General features: G+C 38.5%; 1 protein-coding gene across 12 annotated transcripts in view; it reads right to left on the bottom strand.

The window, feature by feature from the left end:
* Vezt (vezatin, adherens junctions transmembrane protein) overlaps positions 1-15,051 on the bottom strand; it is a 72,233-nt gene that overhangs the window by 45,981 nt on the left and 11,201 nt on the right. For 10 of the 12 annotated variants that reach the window (XM_040755031.1, XM_040755029.1, XM_040755030.1 and 7 more), the window contains exon 2: positions 606-740. In XM_040755031.1, coding sequence (XP_040610965.1) covers positions 606-740 — 135 coding nt within the window. Of the gene's footprint in view, positions 1-605; positions 741-15,051 lie in introns of those variants that run through there. The other 2 variants (XM_040755028.1, XM_040755035.1) reach the window with 2 other exon arrangements.

The raw sequence follows: 15,051 nt of genomic DNA, 5'->3' as shown, positions 1-15,051 counted from the left end.
GTGTGTGTGTGTGTGTTAGAATGAACACCTGCTTGGTATAGAAAAGTGCCATGTTTAAACCACAGCACTAAAGCAAAAACCCCAAGCAACAACAGAAATTGACTGGTAAGATGGCTCAGCTAGTAAGGCCTCTCGCCACCAAGTACGACCACCTGAGTTCAGTTCCCAGAACCCACAGCAGAAGGAGAAAACCGACTCTTGCAAGTTGCCAGTGTAGAAAAAAAGAATTAAAAACCATTTAATAGAGAACTATCACTGGCAAAGTGCTAACTGAGGTTTTAATATATTCCTTTGGTCTTCTTCAGATAACTTCAATATTTAAAGAAGTATTTTAATTCTCAAATCATTTTCATTTGCTCAGCTCATATAAATTACTTACAAAAAATTCCAGGATAGCAGTAAGGACTGAAGTTTATCTTTGATAGTTGTATTCTATCAGTGAAATAAAGTCTTAGTAGTGTGAGAAGGAATTGAACTCAGGACCTTGAGCATGCTAGGCATGCACTGTTACTACTGAGCCACATCTGGCCCTAACAGATAGTTTACCTAATCACTGAGGTAAAGAACAAAAGGCTAAACCATGCAAGGTGAGCATGCTTTCTTACTTTTGGTAGGACTCTTGTGGAAGGTTTTTGAGGTCCCTCTGTAGGCAAACATTTTTCTGTTTTTGGTGGCAAAGAAGAACATATTTCAAAATCTGTGTGTCCCAAATCCTGTAAGTACCGGTAAAGTGGAGAATTCTGAAAGAAACAGGAAATGAAGCAAGTTTCAAGATCACTAATATTTCAAAAGTTTTAGGATCAAATTCAGAATCATACATGAGTAGTGACTTATGTCACATTTTTTTAAATGGCTTTTCTTGTGAAAACTGATCTGCTATAGTAAAATGCCACTGCACATCAATAAATCAACCAACATGCAACAAAAAGACCCAAAAAGGAAAAGCTCTAAAAAGACACACATATTTTGAGTGAACACTTGTAAGAAAAATGAACTCAAAATTATAAATAGATTTAAGCAACTTTTTAATCCAAATTTTTGTTGTCTTTAAGTAGGCCATTCCAAACAGGCAGTGCTGGCTATTGATAACTGTTATGAGGACCTAGAATAAAAGCTATTATTTAAAGCCAAGAATTAAATATATTCATTATAATTTTATGTGTAATGTTATATAACTTATTACTTTATTTAGCACTAATATGCATATTACCCACCATGCTTGGCACTACAAGCAATTCAAGTTACTTTAGGAAAGCTATCACTCACATATTAGATAATGCAGATATGAGAGAGGCTGGCTTAAAATAAGCATGAGATCACAGTGGTAAGAACACAAACATCTTGACATGGGAGTGATATAACGCCCTACATTCCCAAAACTAGGGAGGCAGACAGGCTGTCTATTTGTTAAAACTCTGTCTCACAGCAGACAAATGAAAAAATAAACTCAACTCTGGAAGCAAAGTTTAGGTTCAAAATCTAACTCTGATTGTTACTAAGTAATCTGTGGCAATTTAACCAGGATGCTTCAGCTGTCTCACCTAAAACCAGGAGACTTCCATTAATGCAAAGAGGTCTCAACATGGTGTGTGCACCTTTACACCCAGAAACTGAGAAGCAAAGGCAAGTGGAACTCTTTGAGTTTTAAGCCAGAGTTTGGCTGCTGGTTCCAAACAGTTAGGCTTTCCAACTTGGTTGGGGTATGTTTACACCAGTTGTGGTAACTGCACTCACGGCCTTGACTCTGGTCTACGCTGCCATAAAGCAGCTTGTAGCATACTGACCATAAACCTTTTTGTCTGCATGAGTAAAAGCTTAATATGCCATGCAGCATGCTGTGTGGCTTGGAAACACAGCCTCTGTGTACTACAGCAGGAATCTGACATGCTGTGTTCAAGCCCAGCATCTCTCCACCTTGGTCTGCATGAGACTGTGAGACTAGCAAGCCCACAGCAGCTCCGTTTTACATGGAAATTCTTGCCCCATGTTGGGCGCCATTTGTAGACAGAGGTTTCTATTCCACATGGTCCCACAATCATTTAGCCCCAAATAAACACAGAGGCTTATATTAATTTTATTTATTTATTTATTTTTTGGTTTTACGAGACAGGGTTTCTCTGTATTGTTTTGGAGGCTGTCGGTCCAGCCTAGCCTCGAACTCACGGAGATCCGCCTGCCTCTGCCTCCCGAGTGCTGGGATTAAAGGCGTGTGCCACCACCGCCCGACTGAGGCTTATATTAATTATAAATTGTTTGGATAATGGCTTAGGCTTCTTACTGGATAGCTCTCTCTTAGTTATTAACCCATAACTATTAATCTATGTATTTCTACATGGCCTCATCTTACAGGAGAATGCACGGCATCCTATCTTCCTGGTAGCTAAATGGCATCTCTCTGGCGGCTCCTCTATGTGTCCTCTCCCCAGAATTCTCCTGGTCTAGTAGCCCTGCGTATACTTCCTGCCTGGCTACTGGCCAATCAGTGTTGTATTTATCAACCAGTAAGAGAAACATATATATTAAAGCATTCAGGACATTCCCCATCAGTCTATATTGTGAGACTGTGTTTCAAAAACAAAATCAAAACCAGAAAGCACTTAGAACAGTCCCTGGCATATACCTTTTTGAAAGTTAAGTGGAAAGGGGATAGGTCAAGGAACAGAGCCCTGGCTCAAGCATTGCCTAACAGTTTCTGCCAAGACTGAGACATTCTACCCTGCAGGGAAGCTTTTTAAGCAGGGAAGTAAAAAACACAAAATATCTTCAGGAAGTCCCCCAAACTGACTAAATTCTCTAAGCCCTCCCTGCCAGAGAAAGCAATAGAAGCAGCCACTTCTTGTAAGACAAATAAAGCTGAGCTGTAAAGACGACTCCCAGATGAGCAAAGCTGCAAAGGACACCAAGACCAGACTGTGGGAGAAGCGGACACCAGCCAAGATATCTGGAAGAGCGTTAGACCACCTGAGGCAGCTGTGAAGGAAAGCTCCAACCTGCTGAGCTGCAGCAGGCTGTGCAGTGCGCTCCAGGTTCCCAGCTTTGTGAGCTCTCACCCTTGCAGTGGTGGGCCTTGGTGATGCAGCTGTCTTTGAGTCTTTCTGCTCTGTAAGTAACCCCTCATCCATACCCAAGTTGGACTTTTGGGTATGTGTACTTTGTCTGTCGTGGGATCCCTATGGGGTAAGTAGATGTGTGTAGCATCTCCCCAGGAAAGTTTTGTCACACAACATAAAGTCATCCCAATTCCACTAAAAACAAACATACTGTTACTATTAGATGAAAATTTATTGAGAAACTTACCTTGGATCGTTAGCATAGATTAATTTTAACCTTTCTAAAGTAACAATTGGGCAAAACGTTTAAAAGTTAAAAAACTTGAGGGACTAAAGAGGTGACTCAGTGCAGTGGTTAAGACTACTTACTGTTTTTTTCAGAGGACCTAAGTTTGGTTTCCAGAACCCATATATGGTGGCTAACAACCCAGTGTGAGAGCACACACACACACACACACACACACACACACACACACACACACACACACACACACACACACACACACAGACTTTGACGGTGTAGAGAGATGGGTCAGCAGTTAAGAGCACTTATGTTCTTGCAGAGGACTCAGGTTTGGTTCCAAGCAATAACCATGGCAGTTTAAAACTGTCCATAACTAACTCCAAGTCTTGGGGATCTGATACTCTCTTCTGACCTCCACAGGCACCAGACATGTAAAACCATATAAAACACCTATACACACAAAATAAACAATTTTTAATGTCTGATTCTCTTCAATGAAATACTCAAATTTTAAAAAACAAACAAGAGGTTGGGTGGTGGTGACACTCGTCTTTAATTTCAGCACTCGGGAGGCAGAGATAGGCAGATCTTTGGGAGTTCAAGACCAGCCTGAGCAAGTTCCAGGATTGGCTCCAAAGCTACAGAGAAAACCCACCTTGGAAAACCAAAATAAAAACAAACAAAAAAATCAAGAACATCAAAATCTGTTAGAAAACCAGTTAGAGACAGCCACACTAGCAACAGAGCTGCCAAACTAATTTATGCAAGAGAGAAACTGACTCTCCAGAATACTCTAGTTTATTTAGGAATAGCAACTTGAAATATGAGGTGCACATGTGCCATGGTGGACACACTCAGAGAGTTGAAATTTGGAGTGCTCATGTGCCATGGTGGACATACTTATAGAACTGGGGCAAAGAAAGGGTTTTAAGGTTCAAAGAGCCACTGGTTACAGGGGCTGATGGAAGGGGCTAAGTTTTATTCATTGGAGCTGTGACCAGTGAAGGGTCTGCATAGAACTGGCATAACCAGAAAATTTTAGTTTGGGGGAAATCCTCTGTGACAGTGTCTATTACTGTCACGTATACATCAGGCATACAAAGGGACTCCAGGGAACATTTTTGCTTGGGTTGGGCACAAGTGACTTGGGCCTAAGTGTTTGGTACAGACAACTTTGACACAGCTAACTTTGTGACAGAACCTAAGTATATTTGACTTGTACCATCTCTCTACAAGTTCTAAAGGGCATCTCACTATATCATTGTTAGTGTTATTCCCTTATCTAGATGACAAGGGATTCACTCAGCCAGAGAGATGGTACTGAATAAAAAATTTGACTACAAAGCCAACACTATGAAATATTACAGTAAACTCCCTTAGCTGTCTAAATGAATGGTTCTCAACTTGTGGGTTGTGATGCCTTTGTGTCGAACAACCCTTGTGAAAGACCTAAGACCATCAGAAAACACAGGTATTTACATTATAATTCGTAACAGTACCAAAATTACAGTTATGAAGTAGTAATGAAAATAATGTTACGGTTGGGGTCACCACAATATGAGGAACTGTATTAAAGGGTTTCAACAATAGGAAGATTGAGAACCACTAGTCTAAATGAAAACACCAAAGAAGCTTACTTACAGCTTTATTCAGAGAAAATAGATGACTACAGGAATATATGAGAATGTTACAGAAACAAGAGACAATACCCTTGAGTTACCTATTTGATGGAATTCAATGTAAGGACCAGGAATAGTAGACAAATGCCTTCCTTTCAATTTCACTTTTAAGAATCATACTTTAAACAGCATAAGGAAAAAATGTTTCTTATCTCCTTATTCAATTTTTAAGTTTCTAATAGCACATATGGCTAATTTTCTTTGAGATATGGGCTTTCTATTATAGCACTAGCTGGCAGACCCAGAACTCATGATCCTCTTGCCTTGGCCTCCCTAGTGCTAGGATTATGAGCTCAGGCCATCACGCTCAGCTTCAAATTGTTAACTGGCTTTGTACCATGTGCTGATTTTAGAGACAGGGTCTCCCGGAGCCTGAACTGGCCTGGACTTGCTATATAGGCAAGAAAGACTTTGGTCTTTTGACCCTCCCGCTGTTCCTGGTAGTTTGTGTGCTGGGGACAGAATCCAGGGTTTTTCATTAGGTAAACACTTTAACAACTAAATTCTTTCTCCAGCTTCTAAATGATTCATTTTAAAATCACCTACAATGTGTATTGAAATAATGCCTCGGGTTACTCAATCTGTATTTTCAAGTTGAACCTTGAATCCTATCTGGCTCTGCCTTAGGGGTGGCAAAAGAACACTAGTTAGTTCATTTGTTTGGCTAGATCTTCTGAAAGGTTTACATACTAAAAAAACAAAAACAAAAAACAAAACCCAAAACTTGTTTTTAGAACCCTTTCTTCACAGGAACTCCTAGGGGGAAGAATAATAAATAGGATGGATCAAAGTGAAGTTAGTCTAGTTTTGCAGGCCATATGGTCTCTGTTAGAAGAATCAAACCCACTACAGCAGAGTGAGAGCTATCAGAAACAGCTAACACATAAATCACGGGTATGGTACAACCCAATAAAACTATACACAATGAAATCCGGGATTCCTACCATCTTTATAGTACAGAATGTAATCATTTTGATAGTTCTCTGATAATTTAAAAGGGGGAACCTTTTTTTTTATTATTTCTTGAGACAGGATTTCTCTGTATTGTCTTGGAGGCTGTCCTGGAACTCGCTCTGTAGACCAGGCTGACCTCGAACGCACAGAGATCTGCCTGCCTCTGCCTCCCAAGTGCTGGGATTAAATGCGTGTGCCACCAATGCCCGACAAGGGGAACCATTCTTTGTATAGCAGCCATTACAAAAATTAAGGTGGGGAGAATCGGACCCAACAACCTCAATTTACTGCCTTCTATTGCAGCTGTAGCCTCCAGTGGGACCAGGCACTCTTCTGAGAGGAGGTTTGGAGGGTGGGGAGATAGAGACACATCTAAAAATGAAATTTCTAAGGTTTCCTATTATATATATTCATTTTGGCAGTTTTCTACTTGTGATTGGCAGTGCAAATGGTACCACTTCCCCACACATACAAACCCAGACCCTGCATGAACACCAAAGCTCTGATTTTTATAACAGCATTCTGAATTGCAGTGTTACTTTTACCTATTTACTTTTGAGCCAAAAGAATTTAAAATTTAAGCAACAACACACAATTGAAGACAAACTTTTTTTTTTGGTTTAACTGAACATTACTGAGATGATCTGACCAAGACACATAAACATGTTTTAAGAACACAGAAGAAATGTTTAGTGAAATTTTACATTAATTTTTTAAAAAAGATGTATTTTAATTTATTTTGAGCCAAAAGAATTTAAAATTTAAGCAACAACACACAATTAAAGACAAACTTTTTTTTTTTGGTTTAACTGAACATTACCGAGATGATCTGACCAAGACACATAAACATGTTTTAAGAACACAGAAGAAATGTTTAGTGAAATTTTACATTAATTTTTTAAAAAGATGTATTTTTAATTTATGTGGATAAGTGTGTGCTTGTGTGAGCTTATATGTGGCACCTGAGTACAGAAGCCCACAGCCACCAGAAAGGACACTGGGTTCCCTGGAAATGAAGTTACAGGTGATTATGGACCACTTACCTGGGTGCTGGGAACCAAACCCACATCATATACAAGAGAGAAGTAAGGACTCTTTAACCACCGAGCCGTCTTTCCATCCCTACATTAGTTCTTTAAAAATGTTTGGGACTAACATGCTATTTGTTTTCTCTTAAACTGCTAAATAATCTTGGTATTATTTGATAGCTCTCAGGAAGTCACATCCTCATCAGTAGATCTCAAAGTTAAGACCCTTTGAAGCCAAACACTGGCACAAGCTTGGAATCCTAGCATTACAAGAGGCTAGAGAATCATGAGTTCAAGGCTAGCCTTAGCAACACAGCAAGTTTGATGCTAGCCTAGACTACATGAGACCATTTCAAAAAACCCTAAACAAACAACTTACCCCCTCCTCAAACAATAGAACCTTTATACTTTAAAAACTGAAGAACCCAAAGACTGTCTTCTGTTTATAAAGCTGTTTATTGGCATTTATCATATCAGAAATTAGAACTAAAAAATTACAGTATTTGTTTTACTTAAAAATAGCAATAAACAGTAGGAGTAATAATGTAAGCAATGTATTTAAATATAAAATCAGGTTTATTCTTTTTATTTTATGTGTGCAGTGCCCATGAAGGCCAGAAGAGGACGTTGGGTCATGTAGAAGTGGTGTTCCAGACATTGTATTGGGAGTTAAATGTGGGCTCTCTGGAAGACAAACCTGTTCTGAACCACATAGCCATCTCTCCAGTCAATGAGGACATCTTTTATCTGTTTCTGCATTCAATGTAATGCACTGTGTTTTGTTGGTAGATTTTTTTCCCCTTATGTTTTGCAATCTACTGAATAAAATATATAAAGAAAGGTCAGCTTTAGATAGATATTAATTGAAAAACAAGGAGTATTTTAGCAGTCTTTTCTAGTACTTGGAGCAAAGACATGACAAAATTTGACAAGAGATAGTTTACCCTTAATGTAGAATATAAACTCTTACTGGTGATCTATATTAAGCACGAAAAGGGTGAAAACTGTCAGCATCAAACTGTGTCATTCAATATAAAATGCATTTCTTTCCTTTAAGACAAGCTAGAGTTCCCACAGCAACTGTCCTAACCATTATTATTTAGAGGTCTTGGGCCATGAGGTCTAAGAACCAATTAAGTCTATGGAGAGATCTATTTTTCATATAATGAGCATTATTACACATTGATGGTGACTTTGGAAAGCAAGTGTGGAGCAGGGCAATGGTTTGCTCTATCATAACTGTTTCCCTGGGTTCAATCAAAACAGCATCACAAATGTTTTGGTTGTTTTTTGAGGAGAAAGCATTAACACTGGACTCAAAGTCTAATTCTGAAGTCTTGGAGAGAATCTGTGCTGCCAAAAGGAATATGAGAAAGCTTAGACCCAGCATGTGGGAGTGCTTCTCCTCAGGAAATCCTGTGGTTCACTGTTCCTGTAAATGCTAGCCGACAGAAACACACAGCAGAGCACCAGAAAGAATTCTGCTAAGTAAAAACCAGCCACGAGTTTTGGGTTGTGCTAAGATTATTATTTTTTTTTTTTTGGTGGCCGAAGCATATTTTTGTAAGAAAAAATAAAAAGACAAGAAACCCCAATTTTTTTGCTGAACAAAGTTCAAGCTCATTCAGGTCTTATCCTTAGGGTACTTTATGCTATCCTCCACCCTTGTGCTCCACATTGAGACATTCGGTCTTATCCCAACATCTCTGTATAAGTACCGTGCGCTAACCGATTACGCCACCGGAGCTCCCCCAATATCTCTGTAAAACCCAAACTACCCATTAAACCACTCCCAATTGGTTGGAGGCTGGTACAACTGAAGTGCTGTATTACTGAAGGGTCCACAAAACTGGCTGAAACCAACATGGCTGAGAGGAACTGATAATGGTCTTTTGCCTCATTATAATGGTATTTCCATATCATTAGTCTTGCAATACAAGATTCCCATCATGGATCTAACAGCATGCCATATCCAAAAACCTGCCAAGGACAGAAATGGGGCATAAGCCCTATATCTAGAACAATGTCTATCTATGTAGATGACCTTATATTTGAAGTGCTACTCTATTTCAGTTTTCTAAGTGCTAGGATTACAGGGATGCACTACCACTGCCAGCAAGAAGGTGAATTTCTTAACAAAATGGTGTCATGTCCTCATTTAACTTCAACGTTAAGACCTGCAAGAGTTCTTGCTGAGCTAAAGGACTATTTGAATTTCATATAATTTAAGGTAAATTCTGGTTTCCTAATAAAACTATTCCGTATCAGAAGACTCCTGTTGAAGTATCAAGATAAGACATGTGTATCTGACTAACTGGGCCACAGGTGTAAACTAGGAAAGACATGTATATAAGTAACCCTTGCCTCCTTCACAAATGGCTCTTCCTGGTGATTTGTCTTAGCTACTGAAATGAGAAACACAATCCATATCAATGCACTCAGCTCTTTATAGCCATAGCTTTCACTCTTGTGGACTGAAACAACAATGGTAGAATGGAAAACAAAAATGGGTATCTGTTGGCAACATTGTTGGACTTTTTTTCTTGTCATTATTCTATAAGCAATACAGAACAACCATACAGCATTATATTATATTTGGTACCTAAGTATCTAGATCAGGCATAAAATACATTGGAGGATGTGCACAAGGTACACACAAATAGGATCTCATTTTATATAAGGGATGTGAGCATCTGTTGAGTTTGTTATCCACAGGCAGGATAGAAGACTTCTTGGAACCAATCCTCCACCACTGTGCTGATTGGTCAGGGCTTATTAAAACTTTTTCCATTGGGTGGTGATGGCAGCGGCGCACGCCTTTAATCCCAGTGCTTGGGAGGCAGAGGCAGGTGGATCTCTGTGAGTTCAAGGACAGCCTGGTCTACAGAGCAGTTCCAGGACAAAGAAACCCTGTCTCGAAAAACCAAAACAACAACCAAACAAAACTTATTCCACTTGTGTCCCAGTCTCACTTGATCAAGTTTATACACTATTAGGTACTTAAAAGAGATAAGTAAATCAAATACTTTGCTGAGAATAAGTTAGATTTATTTTAAACAAATTTTTACTCAACATAATTTCGCCATTTAATAAAAATGAAGTAAATATGTACACGAATGAGATAGAAGGTCTCGCTTATACAGAATGAAATCATGGCTGAACGGTTGATACTCCAGGACACCTACAGCATCTCAATATTTTTCTGAGTTGATTAATATTTTGATTTTGCTATCATCAATACTGAGGACACTGCTTCACATAAATATATAGTACAAAGTGGCAGAAATATGGATAGCAGGTCATTTAAGAAAAACTTGGTAATTCTGTCCTAATATCAAGTCAAATTCATTTACTATTATTTAAAAAAAATAAACCCTAATCAGCAACCCAAACAACAATTTTTAAAAATCAAACAGCACAATCCAAAAATACATTGACACTTTTCATGACAAATGATTATAAGAAAACATTCAGAGCTCCTGCCCCCAATAATTAAAGCAATACATTTCCATAGGAGCAGAAATCTTTGTAAAAAAAAACAAACCTGTAATTCATAACATGTAATAACAAAAAGCTCAATGGAGGTGTTTCAGGCAGTGTTGGCACTGTGTGGGGCGATGGCATGTGCAGTACAAAGTACACACGCTGAGTGTTCACAAACGAGGCTGTTAGCCAGGTGTAATGGCACCTTCCTTCAATCCCAGTGCTTGGGAGGAGGCAGAGGCAGGTGAATCTCTATAAGTTCGAGGCCACCCTTGTCTACAGAGCAAGTTTCAGGACAGTCAGAGCTATTTCACAGAGAATCCCTGTCTTGGAAAATTAAAAACCAGAAACAAGGCTGTGATGAAGCTTCATGATATAGCATGAGCAAACCCTGATAGAAATACTTTGGAGTCATTTGATTTTTAGTCAATTTTTGGTCATAAAGCATTCAGAAAATTTTATTGTTGTCAAAAGATTTGTAATGTTCCCTTGAGTTACAGCTCACAGTTTGGATGCCATGTTATAAGCCCAGAGATCACTTCATTAGGTAAATGGCCAATGGGACTGTCCCCTCTGTCTTACAGCTCAGTAACAGCCCACTGTGTTACAATGCCAAATTTTACATCAGTATCCTACAGTTCTGTCTTGGAATCATGACTGACTGCTAATGACATTGCTGTAAAAAAATCAGCAGCCATTTATTCATTTAGCACTAGCCAAATGTTTCTTATATCTTACTGTACATCAGACAGTTCAGTAACTCTGGTACTTTTCCACTGTTAACTTCTTTCTATGGGTATATAACAAAAAAGCAACTTATTTTTACCTATAAAAGGAAACCAAGCTCATTTGCTTATCCTCACAGATTTTTTTTTACTGTTTTGTTATTTTTAAATTAAAAATTTACCTGAAAGATATAAAATGAGATGTAACTTTGTTTAGCCAACCCTTAGCACTTAGCCCTTTTCTTTCAAAAAGGAATAAACATTCTTTAGCTTGGGAAAACCTTTCCTCAAAATGTAGTACGCATTTATGCATGCACGGAAAGCTTTTGAAATGTTTATACAAAATGGAAATGTATTTTATTTTTATGCACCTGGCTTTCATTACTTACTATACTGTGGAGGCCTTTCTATATTAGGGATAATATTCTATTTATTTCTTTCAGGAGTTCTCATAACACTTCAATTCCTTGTGTCATCACTTAGCCTGCCTCCTACCATTGGGTGAAGTACACTACAGAATACATTTATGGGAGCATTTAGTAATTGTTAAAATCAGAATAAATTCAATAGTGGCCCACGCCTGTAATCCCAACATTTGGGATTACAAAACAGAACAGGAGGTTCAGGAGAGGTCATGGTTGGCTATGACTGAAGGTGACTAGCAATAGAGAAACATGAATGGTATGTGCATCTCTGGTTTCAACAATTTGATGGTGCTGTTTACTGAAATATACAATGGTGGCAAAGTAACAATCAGAGGACCAAGTTAGAAGTAAACTACACATATTAGTGCATGAGTGCATTTCCAGCACTCATGAGATACAGGTAGGAAGATCTGGACTTCAAGGTTAGATTAGGCTCCACAGGGAGGTCCTAACTAGAAAATCCAAGGGCTGGGGAGGAGATGAGGGGATGCCTGACGATAGGCTATGTGAATTACAGTCTTAAATCCTAATCATTCGGAGTTAGCCTACTGAATATATAGATTCAAGGTTTTAGAATACAAATAAAGTGGGAGACCCACGTGGGACACAAGTATGGAAAATGGGGAATGGAGAGCTAGCTCAGTGGGGTTAAGAGCACTTGTTGCTCTAGCAGAGTTCAAAGCACCTACAGGGTAGTTTATAAGTAACCTTTGGATTTCTATGGGCACTGGACATGCATGGAGCACAGATACACATGCAGGTGAAACTTTCATATAAATATAAAAACAACAAAAAATCTGGTAATATATATCACTGGCAAGGGTAGGGGAACAGGTAGTTCACACATTTTAAGTATAGGTAGGAAAATATAAATGTGCATATCCACTTCTGGTACTAGATGTCTAGTCTTGATAACCCTGAATTATTTGAGCTACACATATAGTTATACATGTAAAAGAATATATTAATGCAAACTTGCTTGAAAAAATGTACTCAGCATAAGCACTACTGATAAAGAGGGTATCAGTATCCAATTAAGTGCGACTTCAGCAAATGAACAAAAGCATCTTGTGCCGTTTTCCATACCAAAACCAATCATTTAATTTCTCAAATATGTTTCTATTTAAAGTATCAGTACTATATTTAAACCACACTGTTGGGTCTGGCAAAATGCTAACTGTTGTCAGATGTTAGTTACTAGGGCTTGCCAGGCTGTATCAAACACAAAAGTAACAGGAAAGCATCACACTAGTTGCTGCTACTGCAGCGCAAGGAACAAAGCACTGGCGTGGAGACCCGAACCTGCAGTGCTTAGGAAGGAACTGTTATGCAGACTTCCCACCTACACAGATCTGTGCTGTCCTGGTTCAGACGCCCAGCAGGGGTTTCTATTCCCATACTGAAGTTACCACATTACCTTTTTCAAATGTATATTAATTCATATGTGGTACAAAGTAAGTCAGTTACATATTTTCAGAAGTTTATATCATGCCAACAATACCTCTAAAACAGATCCTGATTTCAAAGTAAGACTTTTAAGGAACAGGCACTGAAAATTAAATGGATTTGATGGGAAACTATTTACCTTTGAATGTAACTGATCACACAGCTGTAAAGTCATGGCACAATAGCACAGGCCTGCAGTTCCCAGAGAGTCAGTAACTGAGGTGGGAGGATGATTTGAACCCAGGGCTTGACACCAGCTGAGGCAACGTGACAAGGACCTTTCTTAAAAAGCAGACAAGCCATAGGTCTAAACACAATTAACACAGAATGGGGATTCATCTGGGGCAGGTTGTTAACAATGAAAATGATAAATACCCTCATTTGCCATGACTTCCTTATTTCTGCCAGGCTAACTTCAGAATACATAAAATGAACTGAGGAGGAAGACTATTATTACCACATTATGCAACCACCTTCTCAAATTCTAAATGAAGACTTTATTTAAAGAATCAAAACCCAAGTCAAGATCAACAAACTGTACAATGGAAAATAACTTTCTTTTGCTATAGAAACCAGTATTCATTTGCTTGTTTTTAACACAGTAAAGACTTATAAAGTAGAATCTAAAATGAACTCTTCACTGCCTTTCCACTCTTAAAGCAATTGGAAAATCATAGGCTAGTTTCCTGTAAGATTAAAATTATAAAACAGGGAACATTTGCCAGAGCTTGCATTTTTTAGAGTACCTTCTAAAATAACACTTACTCCAAAAGCCCAAAATCAAAGCATTTAATTGTTCCATAACATCCACAGAGACAAAACCTAATTGCAGAAGTTAAATATATTAATAGGCCCATAAAACATAATCCTACTAAGCTACTCACAGACATCATAGTTTCAAGGTCTCCAGTTTTCAGTGAAAACTTGACTGTCTTTGGTCCATGTTTGATGCAGACTTGTTTCTGTGAGGATTCCCACTTGTTTCTCCAGAGCTACAGTACAAAATGGCCACTGGATTGGAGGGCGTGTCTGTCATTACTAAGCATTTTTCTAAGAGAAGCAGCACTTTGAAAAAAACTGACCATCATTTCTTTAGTGCTACTGTTACTCAGCAACAGTGGAAGGTATTGGGGAGAGTGGGGATTGAAAATACCTTCAAAGGACACAAGTGGACATTTAAAAGTTTGTTTATACACCAATAGAGCCAGTAAGACAGACTCATACATATTCTTGGCTGCCAGCTTCTAAACATTTTCACTGAAATGACTATCAATTAATCTTACATGAGGTGCTATGAGTAAAAGTTTTCACAGGAGTAATTTTCAGCCCTTGTATACAATATAAATGCTGTATATAAATAAAAACAAAATAAAAATCAAACTCATCCAAAAGGAGAAAACTGACTTCTGTAGCGTATAGATTCAACCAACTAAGACTAAAGATCAGCAGTGAACTGTTCTTAACTAAGAGGAGAGATGCTGGCAGAAGGGGACTGAATCTCTCCTGTCCTCAATACTATCAAGCCTTCACACTTTCGGAAATCTGGCTAATTGGGTGGTAATATGTTTGGTGAGGTCTGTGTAGCTATCATTTTCAGTTGATCTTTCTTTAAAAAAAAGACCAGAAGCCGGGCGGTGGTGGCGCATGCCTTTAATCCCAGCACTCGGGAGGCAGAGACAGGCGGATCTCTGTGAGTTCCAGGCCAGGCTGGACCGACAGCCTCCAAAACAATACAGAGAAACCCTGTCTCGTAAAAACCAAAAAAAAAAAAAAAAAAAAAAAATCAAACATATTTGACATAATGTTGTGTGAGAAGAACATACAAATAACATTAAAATGTTTGGATGTTAAGAGATACCAATTTCATTTTTTCTTCTTTGCTTACTCCAAGTTTGAAAATGAACAAAATACACACAACCAAAAATTAAATAAAGTAACAAATAGCACAAAGGAGACTCTTTGTAGTTATTACTTTTATTTGTCTATGGGGTGGTGGTGGCTGGTGGGCATGTGCGTA

Source organism: Mesocricetus auratus, unplaced genomic scaffold, assembly GCF_017639785.1.
Source record: "Mesocricetus auratus isolate SY011 unplaced genomic scaffold, BCM_Maur_2.0 Super-Scaffold_100011, whole genome shotgun sequence".
Lineage (NCBI taxonomy): Eukaryota > Metazoa > Chordata > Mammalia > Rodentia > Cricetidae > Mesocricetus > Mesocricetus auratus.
This window is presented reverse-complemented; position numbering and strand designations above follow the sequence as displayed.